Below are 15,338 nucleotides of genomic sequence, written 5' to 3'. Positions count from 1 at the left end.
AGGCGAGAATAATAAATTAAATTAAAAAAAGAATAAAAATAAATTGTATAGAAACAAAACCGAGGGAAATATACCAGACAGTTTTGAACACAATAATAGTGGATTAATGGTAGCCAGGATTATGCCGATTGTCGTACCGATCTATCGAGAAATATTAAAACTAGAGTAAGTTTTGGAATTTACGTTTAAATGACGGTAGTTGTCAATTCCGCGACTTCAAGAATAAATGCCAGTGCATAATAATCCCGATATTAACAATAAATACTTTTTTTCGCAACATACATACCTGAATTAGGATAAAGTTATCTCAAGACTCTGTACTCTTGCTCTTTCGACCTCTAAGCGATCCTACGATTGATTTCAAAGCGGCTCCAATACTGCTGCCAGGAGTATGTACATTAGTACTAGGGTTCCCCAAACCTTGGGGGTGAGCGTCCAGGCATTTCTGGTACCTAAGCTGTAAAAAATATGAAATTTTTCAGTAATTTTTTAGCAATTTTTGTTTATTATAAATGATCAAAAGCAAGGAGAGTGTTTCATGTAACAGTCATATAATTCGTAATCAACAACTTTCACAGAATATGTTTTTTCTTGAAATTGAAGCAACAAATTTGACACAAAATAAAATGCTTGTAGGTTGTTGGAAAAGCCCTTCGTTAATAAGTAGAATGACTTGTCTTAAATATGTATCAGCACTTTGAGTTTAAGAAAAATTGTAAAACAATTAGTTATATTAGCAATTGGCAAACTAATTTTAATTTTAAAGGAAATACTGTATGTACATTATTTCCTTAAAAATTCATTGCACATCGACATTTCTACGTCGTTAAGGTACAACCAATTGCTTAGAGATTCCCTGAAAATAATTTTGAGAATTATTCTAATGATTTTGACCTATCTACTTATATATTATCCTATATATTGTATATTGACCCAACGTATTTTCAATAAAATAAAATTAATGGAAAAAAATTATACTCAAAAAACACTAATTTACATTAAATATCAAGAAAAAATTCAGTACTCCAAGTCACCTTTACGTTATGGAGTTCAAATGATAGTTAGGAAATGTTGGTACCATTTCCAGAGTCGCCATGTGTAATTTTATTAATATCAAAATTTGTTGTAATGTATTCAAACCTCAAATACTGTGAATTGTGAATAGGTAATTATTTACTGCATTTCACAAACAAACAAAATGACAAAACACCTCAGAACACATGAATGATGAATTTATAATTACATTTTATCATTTCATAATGTACTATCCCGACAATACGGCAACATTGCAAGGAAATGTCAACGTCAAAATTGACAGACACGTGCAATTAACTTTAAATGAATCATCGTTCGCTTCGATCACTCCGATTACTTAAACTAACAGAACCTAACCAAACCTCAGCTAACCCAACATAACCTAACCAAACTTTATAGAACATCAGCTAATCTTCCCAAAGCTTACCTAATTTAATCACATATCACTTAGTAACGAAAAACATTTTACAACGAATTGTATAAAAATTACTATAATAGTTTTATAACTTAATAGCTCATCATTATATTTGCCTTTATACCTATGCTCCGGTAGAGGTCAACCCCCCTAATCATATTTTTTAGCCTTTCTCTCCTAACTCTACAAGGAACTTCCAATTCTTGAACTTCACATTCAGTGGTTATCATTTAAACGTTGAACTTTCTCTAGGCATCCTAACCTCTTCGATTTGGCCATCAACTGGTGTCACTTCGACACTTTCTCTAATATATTCATCTTTTATTCTATTATCTTTTGTCATTCCCTGGTCTATTTAAGCATTATCATTTCCGCCATACGCATTTATTGTTTCTCTTCCTGTCTGTCCATCTGTTGAATCTTTCTGTCACTCAACGCACCACTTGTTTCCTTCCAATTTGTCCATCTAGTACTAACTCGACTGCATTCCATCTATTCCCAGGTTATCGATTCTTTGAAACTTACTAGGTAATTATTAAAAATATCTTGCTTAAAATTAGTAATTTTATCAAAACGTTGTAAAATGTTCATAATTTCGTGAAACTTGAAAAAGTTGTTAATTTTTGTAAAAAATGTCGTGTCTACAACTTAGTCGCTTTTGTAAGAATGTAAAATGTTAAAATTTACTTAAAAACTTGTAAAAATTGAGTAATTTTATAAAAATACTGTAAAAGCCAGTAATTCTGTACAAAACAGTAATTATTTGTGTTGTGGGTGGTATAATTACTAGATTTGCACGTGTACTTTAATATATATTTTAATAAACTTGTTAAAGAACACACACTTTTGTGTGTACTTAATTACATTGTTTGAATATATTGTGATTGTTTATATTTCTCAATGTAAAGTAGCACAGCTATCCAAGTCAAGGTTCTGCTGATTAAGTATAGGGTAATTAAATAATCCACTTTAAATCGATTTATAAATTAGAATAAACTGAGACTGTGTTGACATTTAAATGAACCTGCTCCCAAATATTTCCTGCTCCAGCATTATTAAATCTGTCTCAAATACTAGTATCATCCCTGGAACACCCAATAAAGCCACATAATCAAAAAAATTTTTTTATAAAGTTCATTGCCATTAAAGAGCACTAGTATGTTTCTCTAGACTTACCTTACATGCTGCTTCTATAGTTTTACATAAAGCACCTGACGAGGGTTCACAATAAAACACGTGCGCCATGAAAGTATCTTGTGCCGTGTGCATGATAAACGCACAGTGCTTGATTACTTTGCCTATACCCAAAAATGATAAATATCTAACTCTGCATTCTGCTAAAACACGTTCATCCTAAAATCAAAATACACGAATTATTAAAGATACTTGTAGTAAGATTTGATAATTATGTAGAGATGGTTTTTAATTTAATTCGATTCAGTTCGATTCGATTTATTTTAATTTTATTTTGTTAAGAACCACGCATGGGATTGGGTTTACTACTCGATGTAGTGTAGGGTCGCGCGATCGTTACATTAACTTCGTTCGACCACCACCAGGTTCCTTTATTCTCAAATTTCTTTCCTGAGGCTATTCCAGGTGCTTCTTCAATAGCAGTACCTCCAATAATACTAGACATATTCTTTCAAACTGTATTAGGACTTCCTTTCATCTTCTATCTCATTTTTTCTACAATTTTTGCCCTGAATAGACCCTCTTTCTCATGTTTTAACATGCACCACTTGATTTTTATGGCCCTGTTCGACATTTTGGTTTTGTTTTGCTTTTTACTTCGATATCCAGCACAAGCAGCTTATGTTATTGGCTCACAGTCTCACTATTACTTTAAAGTACTATTTGAGACTTGTGTCAACTTTTGTATGTAACAAGTTGACTTTTTCTCGTTTGAAAGAATGTGTTAACAATCGCCATATCTAATGCTGTTGCTAACAGCAGCATATCATCTCCAGCATTGTTTCTAGTTCCAAAGTCTAGTCCACCATGTATTGCTTCATGCAATCTCTTGGGTTGGTCCATATGTGCATTAAAATCACCTCCTATCATGACTCTCCCGTCTAAAGGAATATCACTCAGTATATCCTCTAATACCATAGGAGCATACACACACATAAACATACTCAAAATGCAGTATTACCCCACACCCGCTTACATGTGTCTATACAGGCTAGGATTCCTACTGTAGGGACTGCCCTGTAAGCCAACATGTTGTTGCCTGTATCGCACCACTAGAAGGTACATACTTTATATGGGACTGTAGATGAGTGCCTGGATTTTCTTGAAATCGTTAGTAAATATTATTAGATTATTGAATATAATGATAATTGAAAATATTGACAAAAGAGTATTGTAAGGTTAAATAATGGGTGTGGCACTTTGGATAGTTAGGGTGTTTATTTTTGGATTTTTATTCCACGGCGGAAGATTGGATGTATGTAGCAGTCAAATGTACGTTTAATAAGATAGTTTAGAGTAGTTATCGAATATTGGGCAGCTTGGCAGAAGTGGGAAAGTCTTCTTGGTGATTATTGAGAAGGGGATATACTTAAGAGGATATACTGGAAGTAATTACGAGTTGTTGATAGTCTATCAACATACTTCAACAGTAGATTGAACTCTAATACGAAGCGGAGTTTCGTAGGCTTCCACATATAATCGCCCTGTTGGATTGAATCTGAACGCTCCTAAACATAACCTTAGAGCACACTGTTGTATATTGGATTTAATTTCCTTAAATTGAGTCAGAAATTGACGCGGCCATGTGAAGGAAATATCCATAATCTAGCCTGCATCAAATCAGAGATCTGTGTTCTTAGAAACATTTGTTCTTCTGTTCCCCATTGATAACATGCAACTCTCCGTTCGGCTCGCGGAGATAAGAATACGGCCGAGGTCAGAAGACCCTGCCTGTCGTAAGATGCGACTAATGGGTAGGAATTGAGAGGTGGAGAGCCGTCGCTTGAGGTGTCGGGTTTGTAGAAACGCACACGAACGCTTAGGCATCACGGTCACCGGTCTACACTCCTAGTATCCGAGACGAGACTCTCGTGGGACCACTCTACTCTCATTCCAAGAGAACCAGGCGAGGTTGAACGAGCTGGACCTGTACACACCTCTCTTGGCCTTGCGTCAAGAGTGGTGTTGGTGTCCCGGCACGTACCCGCCAGGAGATCTAAGAGTGGTAGAGGAGAGATCCTCGGCGGCGACCTGTCTACGTGCGAGGTGGAAATTCCTCTGCCTGCGTCGGTTATCCGCCTGTGGGAGGGGATAACAGGTAGGCGAGGTAATCGCAAGACAGGTACTACGGGGAAGGTGGAGCCCCAAGAGATGTTCCTTGTGTACGTAGCGTGGCACCTTCATTTTGGTGTCGGTCTTGTAGGGGCAGTGGATTCGTTTAACGGTCGTATAGCCGAAAGGCCAGGAAGACCAGGGTCCTGCCAGTTTTTCAAAAATTGGAGGGCACAAAAGCTTTGCAATGATAACATGCCAATATTTTTATGAGCCAGATCAATTTCTGATCAAATAACACTCCTATGATTTTCTGATATTTTACTAAAGGTAAAAGTGCACCATTTAGATATATCTCAGGGTGTTGAAAACTTAAGTGCTGCCTTCTAAATTTTATTATATTGAATTTCGAGGAGGAAAATTTGATGCCATTTTGCGAAGAACAGAACTATATGTTGCTTACTGCATTTTGTATGACATTTGATATAGTTGAAATGCTATCTCGCTACAGAGCATAAGTAAATCGTCTGTATATAGGAAACCTTTTTTTAACTACTATAATATTAATGACTAAGTTACATAGGGATAGAAAATTGAACCATGGAGCACACCATTGATCTGTTTAAAAACAGTTAAGTCGTTTCACGTTTATTGCCATTTTGAATGTACATTGATTTGAAGTTGATCAATGAACTGAAATTCATTATAATTTTGTTTAAATGCAATAAAAATATTGAAAAACAGATTACTTACATTTGGATGATGGATACTAATCATAGATGGAGCTATCGATATATTAACCGGCTGCCACTGTTCTCGCGGGACTGTGGCCACCAACCTGTCTATAGATTCGTTCAAGATGTCCATTCCAGTGGCTGCGGACACTTGCGTGGAACCTAAATACTGGGCTCGGAGGATCTTTTTTGGTTCTTCCATTGGTGTTGGAAAAGATTGAGCTGAAAAAGTAAATACAAGAATATTGTAATGGGAAAACGGAAAAAGAAACCTTATATCCTAGATACGGTGTAGATCTAGGCATAAAACATTTAAGCATACTGTTTAAAGCAAACAATTTTAAGATAGATATACTTACAAACAAAAATTTGAGAATTTCTAGCTGGACGTCTGTGTTCTGTCGGTAAATTATTTGGTCTAGTAGCTAGAGATTTACCATTCACATCGATAGCCTTTCCTAAATTCTGTTGCAAACTTCTTTCGATCATTATCTTCTTGCATATATCTCTTAGTGTGTTAGCGATGGTTCTGGCTGGCATGTCGCACCTAAACACGTGACACATGTGCTTGCGTGTGGTCCTATCTCTTGCTACGTACGCGAAATCCCTAAAATGCACATCCTTTAATCAATAACTGTATAGAAAACATAATAAGATTCTGTTAACAGAAGTTTCTTTGTACCTAGATATTTACTAAATGGTTCTTCTCATAACCTATAGATGGCACTACTGCAAATCAAATAATTCTTTTTAAAGACAACAATTATTGCAATAATAAATACTAATGTAGCTTACAGTGATCTAGCACTGTTTCTTCCTCTTTTCTTCTAGAAGCCAGACCAGCCTCTAGAGGATTATTAACAAAACAAAAACTGTATCAAGAAAATAATGAATGACTTCCAAATTGAACAAAAATTTTTATAATACGAAATAAGCTGGTAGATTCTGAACTCAAAAATGAAGTATGATAGTCAAAAGTCTTATCGTTTCAACTTAGGTCATTAAAAAGAAATATAATCTACAAAATTTACCTTTCTCTGTTTTTCCCAAGCAGCGCAGCAAAAACAGAAAAATAACATTTAAATATAGTCCTTAATACTATTTATCATTACCTTACCTCCCATTATCTCTTCCTACACCCCAAACTCTAATAGTGTGGATTGGCTGAGTATTTAAAACTGTCAAATTTTCCGGATCAAACAACTTCAATGAACCTTCGTCTAAATCCATAAATAAATCTTTACCCTGAGAAAAAGAAAACAATTGTATTCGTCTAATAAAATGTTTTCTTTTGTCGTTGATACAAATATGACATAAAAAATATACAGTTAACATAACCTCACTTAACCTAACATTTTTTATATTTTATGTAATGTATTTTTAACAGTTATCATTGAGGGATATTTACAAATAAAAATACATTGGAGGAAAGCAACAATAACAAAATTAACCACAAGGACAAAAAAATGGATGACGGAAGAACTTTTAACCGAATGGACAAAAGAAGAAAACTAGAAACTCTGATGTAGTAAATATAGTCACAAGAAATAAGTCAGGATAAAGTACAAAGAAATCACGATATCTTTCAACTATATACAAAAAGCTGAGACAAAGTAACTGGCACTAAATAAAACTAGTCCCCCCATAATCTAGAAGAGAATAGTGAAAGCAGAATAACGCATATCCAGTGATAACTGAATAAGTAAGAGTGTGGGAAAATATGGACTTCATCAAAAAAGTAAGTGATGCAATACACCTGAAAAAAGAAGAAAACTTAAAGCTCCGATAAATATATGTCTATTCCATTATATTAACAGGAGAGTTTTATGAGAATATAACTTTCAACTAATACTTACATCTCCCCACCTACCGACAACATCCAATAAGTCGTTCTTGCCTAAAGAGAGATCGACTATGCATTTATTTACAGCTTTACTGCTTCGTTCCGGAGTCAGATCGTCTTCCGAAATCTCCACCCATCCGAGAGATCTTACAGCAAATCTGATGGGACGTTCTTTGCAATCTTGGTCTGGTTTCGAAGGAAAACTTCTTCGTCTGTAATAAAAATTATCAAGAGCCAGTGTATTTGACAGCTTTTGTCTCCATGTGTGATTTTAAGACTCAATAAAAAGAACAGGTTTTTATTTTACAGTTAAAACAATTTTATTCACTAAAAAATATATCTAAAACAAAAAAATGATCACAAACAACCAAAGATATAAGAATTCACAATAGCCAATGGCAGTGTTACACTTTACTTACACTTACAGTCACACATACGATGCAGTGGCGCATCCAGGGCGCATCCCCCCCCCAAGGCCACTATTTCGACACTGTTACAAATTTTAAGGACTCAAAATGGAGGTAGCATAAAAAAATTTCGGTGCCCAACCAAACCCCCAGACAGGAAAATTCTGGGTGCGCCACTGAACGATGAAGTTCCAAAAAGACTATTCAACCAAAACTGGAGGATATTAGCACACTCATCGCAAGATTACTCATTATTTCTCAATGGAATATGAAGAGATAATCAAATGGAAAAACTTAACGCAAAGCTGAGAATACCAAATAAAGCAAAATAAGGACAATTTAACGGTTTCTATGAACACTTCTCTAAAGAATATCGAGAATCCATCAACTGAAAGCTATAGTATGCTTTTTTTAAGGAATAATTCCATCAAGAAAGTACTTAGAAATTTCACGAAAGTATTCGAAAACATTGATACAGTCTATGATACTTCCAGAACCAAAAATTAATCCAAACAGCTCGTGAGTTTCTTTAATCACACCTTCTTATTCTTAACATGCCATACACCAAAGTGCGTAGGCGACTATCTCATTACTAGAATTCTGTTCTTGGCGGCGTGACACAGCTCGCCTGTATTGTGTATTCCTGTCCATTCTTTAATATTCCTTAACCAGGATAATTGTTTGCGGCCGGCTCCTCTCCTACCTTCGATCTTCCCTTGTAGGATTAACTGTGGTATTTCATATTTTGCTCCTCTCAATATGTGCCCAAGGTAACCAATCTTGCATTTTTTAATTAATTCAAAGAGTTCTCTTTCCACGCCGGCTCTCTTAAGGACGTCATCGTTTCGAACTCTATCCACCCAAGGTATGCGCATCATTCTTCTCAATGACCACATTTCAAATGCTTCAAGTTTGTTGATAGATGTTTTTTTCAAAGTCCACGTTTCCATGCCATAAAGCAAGATGGACCATACGTAGCACTTGACCATTCTGTAGCGTATTTCGAAATTTAGGTTTTGATTACATAGGAGCGGTCTGAATTTCACAAAAGCTTGTCTTGCCATTTGTATTCGGGTTTTATCTCTTGTTGTGGATCCGATTGGTCATTGATTGTGGTGCCAAGATATTTAAAAGTTTTCACGCGTTTTATGCGATCGTCACCTATATATATTATCGGGTTTTCTGGAGGGTTTCTGCTAATGACCATATATTTCGTTTTCAAAATGTTGATTTTGAGGCCATATTTTTTACCTATGCTATTCACCCTATCAAGTAATAACTGCTGATCTTCCAAATTATCAGTTATAATCACTGTGTCGTCCGCATAGCGTAGGTTGCTAATTGGTATGCCGTTCACCTTAATGCCTAATTCCGTGTCTTCTAATGCTTCCGCAAATATATTTTCAACATATAAATTAAAAAATTAATTAAAATCCTTTGTAAAAGGTATATATTTAAAAACCCAAACGGGCTGTGTTAGACAAAACGTTTTCGGAATCCATCATTCCATCATCGGTGTCTAGGAGTACATGAATGTAGCCACTAAATATATGGGTAAAAACCCGTTAACAAATAATTAGTTACATTTGTTTGACATTATATCTTATAAATAATTAGGATGTTAAAGTTACCGTTGGATTAGGTAACATGGCGACATATGACTCCACGTTGAAGTTGCAAGTCCTGAGACGGTGTGTAACACACCGTAATCTACCACGTACATCTACACCGTACCACATCCTAATTATTTATAAGATATAATGTCAAACAAATGTAACTAATTATTTATTAACGGGTTTTTACCCATATATTTAGTGGCTACATTCATGTACTCCTAGACACCGATGATGGAATGATGGATTCCGAAAACGTTTTGTCTAACACAGCACGTTTGGGTTTTTAAATATATAGCTTTTACAAAGGATTTTAATTATTTTTTTAATATATGGTATACAGCCAAATACAGGAACGTAGATTCCTTGTGGATTGGAATATAAATTAAAAAGCATCGGAGAGAGTATGCAGCCTTGGCGGACACCTTTCCGGATTTGGCATGCGTTTACACGTTGTAGTTTTCAAAATGGTCATTCAGAATTATGTCTGTATTTTTAATTTGTTAATTTCCAAAAATTCTAATACAGCTAGCTTAAGGTTCTTAATTTGAATGTGAAGAATTTGAAATTGGTCATTAAAAGAACGATTATGGTTTAAAACGTGAAGTGCGTACGTAGAATCTGTTTTTCTATTATCAAAAGTTCTTTTGTGTTCTGCTATATGTTCGTTAAAAGTTCTACCAGTTTGACCGATGTAAGTTTTGGTGCAGTCGCCACATTTAAGTTTGTATACACCACTGTGTAAGTGCTTTTTGTCCTTAATATATTTGCCCAAGTTGTTGTTTGTTCTAAAAGCTGTTGTTATTCCTGTCTTTTTTATGCGTTTGTCTATTTTTGTTGAACTCTTGTCTGTACATGTAATCGAGTAGAAGGTACTGGGTACTGGGAACCTAGAGAAATTGATAACTTAAAATACACGAAGAACAGCGTTTCTGTAATACATATCTACACTAAAACCTGAATAGGCAAAAAACTTTAATTGCAAAATAATAATAAAATAACTTACTTTAAAGCTATTTCTTCTTTCCTCTTTCTATCGTCGCCGTCCAAATTTAAAGCTGAACTAGTACTGCTCCGCGTTACTGATAAATTGTTTTCAAACGACGAAATTAGGTTCCCGTCTTTCAGATTCAGTTTGGAATTGGATTTTTCTAGTTTATTGTTTTCTATAAGAGGGATTTCCCTTTGGATGGTGCCGCTTTTTATGTGCCAATAGTACGGACCATCGTTATCTGTAACAGAAATCATAAAATTGCTTAATTTCTTGGATAGAGACATTAGGAGGTGTAAACATTTGGGCACGAACTGACGAGGAAAAAACTTACTTTACTAAGATATCTAGAACAAGTAGTTTAACTTATTCCATCACAGAGTGTGCCTGATCAAGAATCAGAGGTCAATGACATTTTTGTTTTACATCAGATGTTTCAAATACAAAAACAAATGCTCCAAGCTAAACTAAACCTTAATAAGACTTATCAAAGACTAACTCATTAAAAAACTCCCAAGGAAATACTATGAAAACAACAATATTCAATTTAGTACTATGATTAGGATTCCTGGTCCAGAGGAATGTTTTACGAGTTTATATTTATCCCGAAATCTGGAAATCTTCAAACTGAAGTAACTTCGTCAAATTCATTAACAAATATATTCAAACTATCTGATTCCAAGCCGCAATAGAACCTAACCTAACCTATCTAATGCCTGAATAACAATTCGGCTTAACAAAGAGGTATAGCACAATCGGACGAATACGTAGAGCAGTAAGTAAAATAAATCAAAACCCTTGACAAGGTCTAGCATGATGGTCAACTTTTCAAGTTTAAAAAATTATTCCCTCACATAGTCTATATAATCATAGAATTCTAAATTAAAGAAAGACAGTCTGCTGTAAAGTATGGACAGATATCAACAGAAATCACATTGATAAAAGCAGAAGTACCACAGGGCAGTGTCCTTGGCCTCATTCTTTATCTTATGTATGCAATTGACCTTCCAACAAACAACCAAGCAATCATAACTTGTTACATTAAATGGTCAAAATCTGTCTCATTCTGACACCGTTAAGTAAATGGGAATGTACCTGGACAAAGGACTCACCTGAAGAACAAATAACCGCAACAAGAAAAAACAACTATCTGAAATTCAGCAAATATTATTGACAGCTGAGAAGATATCAAAAACCTTGTATAAAAACAAGCTCTTTCTCAAAATATATATTGGACGGACATGTGGTCAAATAATGCTGAAGTACAGCAGAAAACAAGCAGGAATCGGCTCCAAGTGATAACAGGCGTCCTTGCTGGACATTGCAGTCAAAGAACACCTGCATATAATAGGACTGTTTCATGCAGGCTGAAGCTGCAGATTCTTTAGCAGAAAACCTGAAACAACAACCATATTTTGCATGAATGCGACTCATTAGATCGCAGGCGGCAAATGACTACAGAGTGACTCCACAAAAATATGCCAACCAGCCTCTAAACCTGTATAAGCTGGTACAGAGTTCCAGAATCCTGAAATGCATATAATAAGAAATAGAAGATGTACAATAAAACAACTGGCTGCAGTACGAGATGGCATCCATGAAAAAATATGATTCCACGATATGTAACTATGGGGTACATCCTCAAACTCAAACATAGAGATACTCGAACGTTCCAGTTGAAGGTATTACGTACAATATAACAAATACACTTTGAATAAATAGTGAAATTCGTGACAACTTACATATTGCTACTGCAAAAAAGTAGTAGGTGAATACAGCTGCCGACACTTATATAAATAACGATATGAAATTACAATATGAAACAATACATAATTACTGTAGAATTTTTACACTTTTTCACATGCGAAAAACAATACTACATTTTTCGCTGATGTAACACTACTACTGACCCAATCCTTCCCTCAAGAAAAACAGACTTTTCTTGAACAATGCAAAAGAAAAACCTTTCTATAATTTTGGTCGTCGTAGACAACAGACCTGTTTTCCTTCTTTGAGATTGGTTCCCGCAGACAACAGACGTGTTTTTGGCGCTCTCTGAGTTTGGTTGCCTTAATCAATAGACGTTTTTTCCGCCTCTCTTAGTGAACGACTACTCACAAAGAAACAGTACCGTGTATATAGTGAAAAAATACCGTGAATCCGTTATAGACAAACACCACTAATCCGCTAGAGAAGATTAAAACTCGTACGATAAATCACCAGCGCGTGTGAAACCTACTTATATGAATACCGTGAGTGCATATAACAGTACTACTGGTAAGCTTTTAATAAACTTGATTTAGATATTGTCTGTATAACATTTAATTACCTCCCCTAATTATTTTGAACCACACCGATAATACAGTCCTCAAACTCTGAAATTATTTTAATAATTTCGCATATGTACATGCCTTAGTACCGCCGTAAAACAGATTTTCAACTAACCGAAAAGTTCTGTGTGCTATAAATATATGGTTCATAGAAACATACAGGAAGTTGATTTTATTAATCAATGTAATCTACCTTCATGTTTCTCCCATCCGGGTGGCAGTTCATTTTGACTATCCCATTCCTTTTCGGGAGAATTATTTGTGTCTATTTGGTCTATATTCTTTTGACATTTTCTCATTGGTACCGCATACAGATCATTCGTTATATTACCTACGATGTGTTGGATGCCGTTCTCATCTTCTTTGGTCATTTTCTCGAACAAACTAAAAATACAAAGATGTAATGACATGGTAGGATATAAATACGAGGTTGAATGTATAACGACGAAACAAATAAAAATACTATAGTGCACACTACTCACATGACAATTTGTGTAATATGGACCAATAAACTAGGACAAACAATTAGGTAACAGAAATATATAGCAATATACCTCTGTTATTAATTTTTTTGTTGCAACAATTTTTTTGCAGGAATTATTCTACAAAATTATCTGTAGATTTCAAATGGGTTGTTTGACCACATACATCTTTCCACTCTGCAACCCGAAAGATCTTTTGTATTATTGTAACGATCCAAAGAATCTATATATATATATATATATATATATTTTTATTTTCACTAAATTCAGAATTCAATAGTTTTTATGCGCTCCCTGTACAATGTATCTTCGTAAATAACGAAAATATTAACATTGTTTTGATTGTCGATTCTTAAAAATTGATGTTTCCCGTTTTCCCCCCTATGGGGGGGGATTGTATGGGGAAGCCCGGGGATAGGAGTGGCAAACTGTCAGCAAGGAGCAAAATTCAGCTTGTTCGTACGATATTTTGAGGTTCAGGTATTTTCATGGGAAGTACAGAAACCAATTTACGTCTGTTTTATAGATTTTGAGAAAGCGTTTGATAGGGTTCAACATGGTAGGCTGTTCGAATATCTAAAAATGATTGGAATAGATGATAAAGATCTGAGACTTTTACAACATCTATATTGGAATCTTCTATTCTGGTAGACGGCAAAGAAACAGACAAAATTTGTATTCAGAGAGGTGTTAGACAGGGTTGTGTGTTGTCCCCAACTTTGTTTAACGTTTACTCAGAAATAATTTTTAACGAAGCCTTGGAAGGACAACGTGGAGTTCGAATCGGGGGAGAAACTATTAACAACATCAGATATGCAGATGACACCGCGATCATGACTGAAAGTATCGAAGATCTTCAATTTCTTATAGATCGAGTCACTAGAGAATGCTCTAATAACGGACTAAGCATAAATACAACAAAGACAAAGTTACCTGTGATTAGTAAACAAGACCTCGGCGTTATACAACTAATAATTGTCAATAATGAACCGATAACAAAAGTTAACCATTTTAAATACCTAGGATGTTGGATAAAAGAGACACTAAATCCGGATAAAGAAATTAAAACTCGTATAGAAATTGCAAGAGGAGCATTTATGAAACTTAGATCTATTCTGAGCAATTCTCAGCTGAACTTACAGCTGAGAATTAAGTTCCTAAAATGTTATGTGTATCCTGCATTCCTGTATGGATCTGAAACCTGGATTATGAAGGTTAACATGATGAACAAATGAACATTCGAGATGTGGTTTTATCGTAGAATGCTCAGAATATCATGGGTTCAACACATTTCAAACAGAGAGGTCTTGAACAGAGTAGGTCAAGGTGAAGGCAACTTAATAAAGATGATAAAAAAGAGAAAACTCGAATATCTGGGGCATATATTGAGAGGAATACTCAACGGAAAGATCGACGGAAAAAGAGGAATTGGTAGGAAGAAATACTCATGGGCCGAAACCTTCGTCAATAGACTGGCTTATCAGCAGATGAATTATTACATGCCGCGCAAGATCGAGTACGATATCGGCAAATCGTCATGGAAGCTACCCACGCTTAAAACTTGGGCACGGTACTCAAAGAAGAAGAAGGTATTTTCGTATCTGACGACTGGACTAAAATTTTATGTCAAAGACAGATAGGGTAGTTGGGGGTAAAAACAGGCACGGGGCAAAAGAGCGCACCTCATTTAAATTTGCCGCTAATCTCCAGTTTGAACTGATTTTAGCTACAAACATTTGGCAACAGTGTGCCATATGTGTTGTTCCAAGGTTAAAGCTGATTCAAGGCGTTGTTTACAAACAAACTATGAGGGAAATATTATTTTTTACTATTACACTGTAATATTGGCATAACAAATTTAATTTGTGATAAAATCAAATTGGCATTTTTCGTTGAATTAGTTTATTCGGGTATTTTCTTGGCTTGAGTGTGGGTTATTATGTTAAGCGTTTTCGATTGAGGTAAGGTTCTTAAAATCTCAACAGATGGTTTTGACAGTGTTGCCGAATCGGGAAAAAATACGCGAGAGTTATGGGGCAAAACTACGAATGCGTATTTTTCCCCATTATCATAAATTAATTTTGTTTCTACTAATTTCGGAATTAAATATTCAATTCATCTAAATGTTTCTGTTTTCCAGAAACTACAAAAAAAATCAGAGCGCAAGTTTTTGACAGAAGTTAGTTTGTGCGAAGCTCGTGAACTTATTAATAATGGCGTTTCTACACATCAGACAGCAAAA

The 15,338-nt window shown here is 35.1% G+C and overlaps 1 protein-coding gene across 4 annotated transcripts in view; it reads right to left on the bottom strand.

Annotated features, from left to right (window-relative positions):
* The window catches only part of LOC140444668 (protein Fe65 homolog), a 110,231-nt gene that overhangs the window by 15,586 nt on the left and 79,307 nt on the right, over nt 1-15,338 (bottom strand). For all 4 annotated transcript variants that reach the window (XM_072536444.1, XM_072536430.1, XM_072536438.1 and 1 more), the window contains 8 exons: nt 12,808-12,998; nt 10,300-10,525; nt 7,287-7,485; nt 6,548-6,675; nt 5,790-6,037; nt 5,450-5,652; nt 2,627-2,803; nt 287-457 (listed from right to left, as the gene is read on the bottom strand). In XM_072536444.1, coding sequence (XP_072392545.1) covers nt 308-457; nt 2,627-2,803; nt 5,450-5,652; nt 5,790-6,037; nt 6,548-6,675; nt 7,287-7,485; nt 10,300-10,525; nt 12,808-12,998 — 1,522 coding nt within the window. In that variant the 3' untranslated portion in view covers nt 287-307. The remainder of the gene's footprint in view (nt 1-286; nt 458-2,626; nt 2,804-5,449; nt 5,653-5,789; nt 6,038-6,547; nt 6,676-7,286; nt 7,486-10,299; nt 10,526-12,807; nt 12,999-15,338) is intronic.

The sequence above is a fragment of the Diabrotica undecimpunctata genome, chromosome 1 (genome assembly GCF_040954645.1).
Source record: "Diabrotica undecimpunctata isolate CICGRU chromosome 1, icDiaUnde3, whole genome shotgun sequence".
Taxonomy (NCBI): domain Eukaryota; kingdom Metazoa; phylum Arthropoda; class Insecta; order Coleoptera; family Chrysomelidae; genus Diabrotica; species Diabrotica undecimpunctata.
This window is presented reverse-complemented; position numbering and strand designations above follow the sequence as displayed.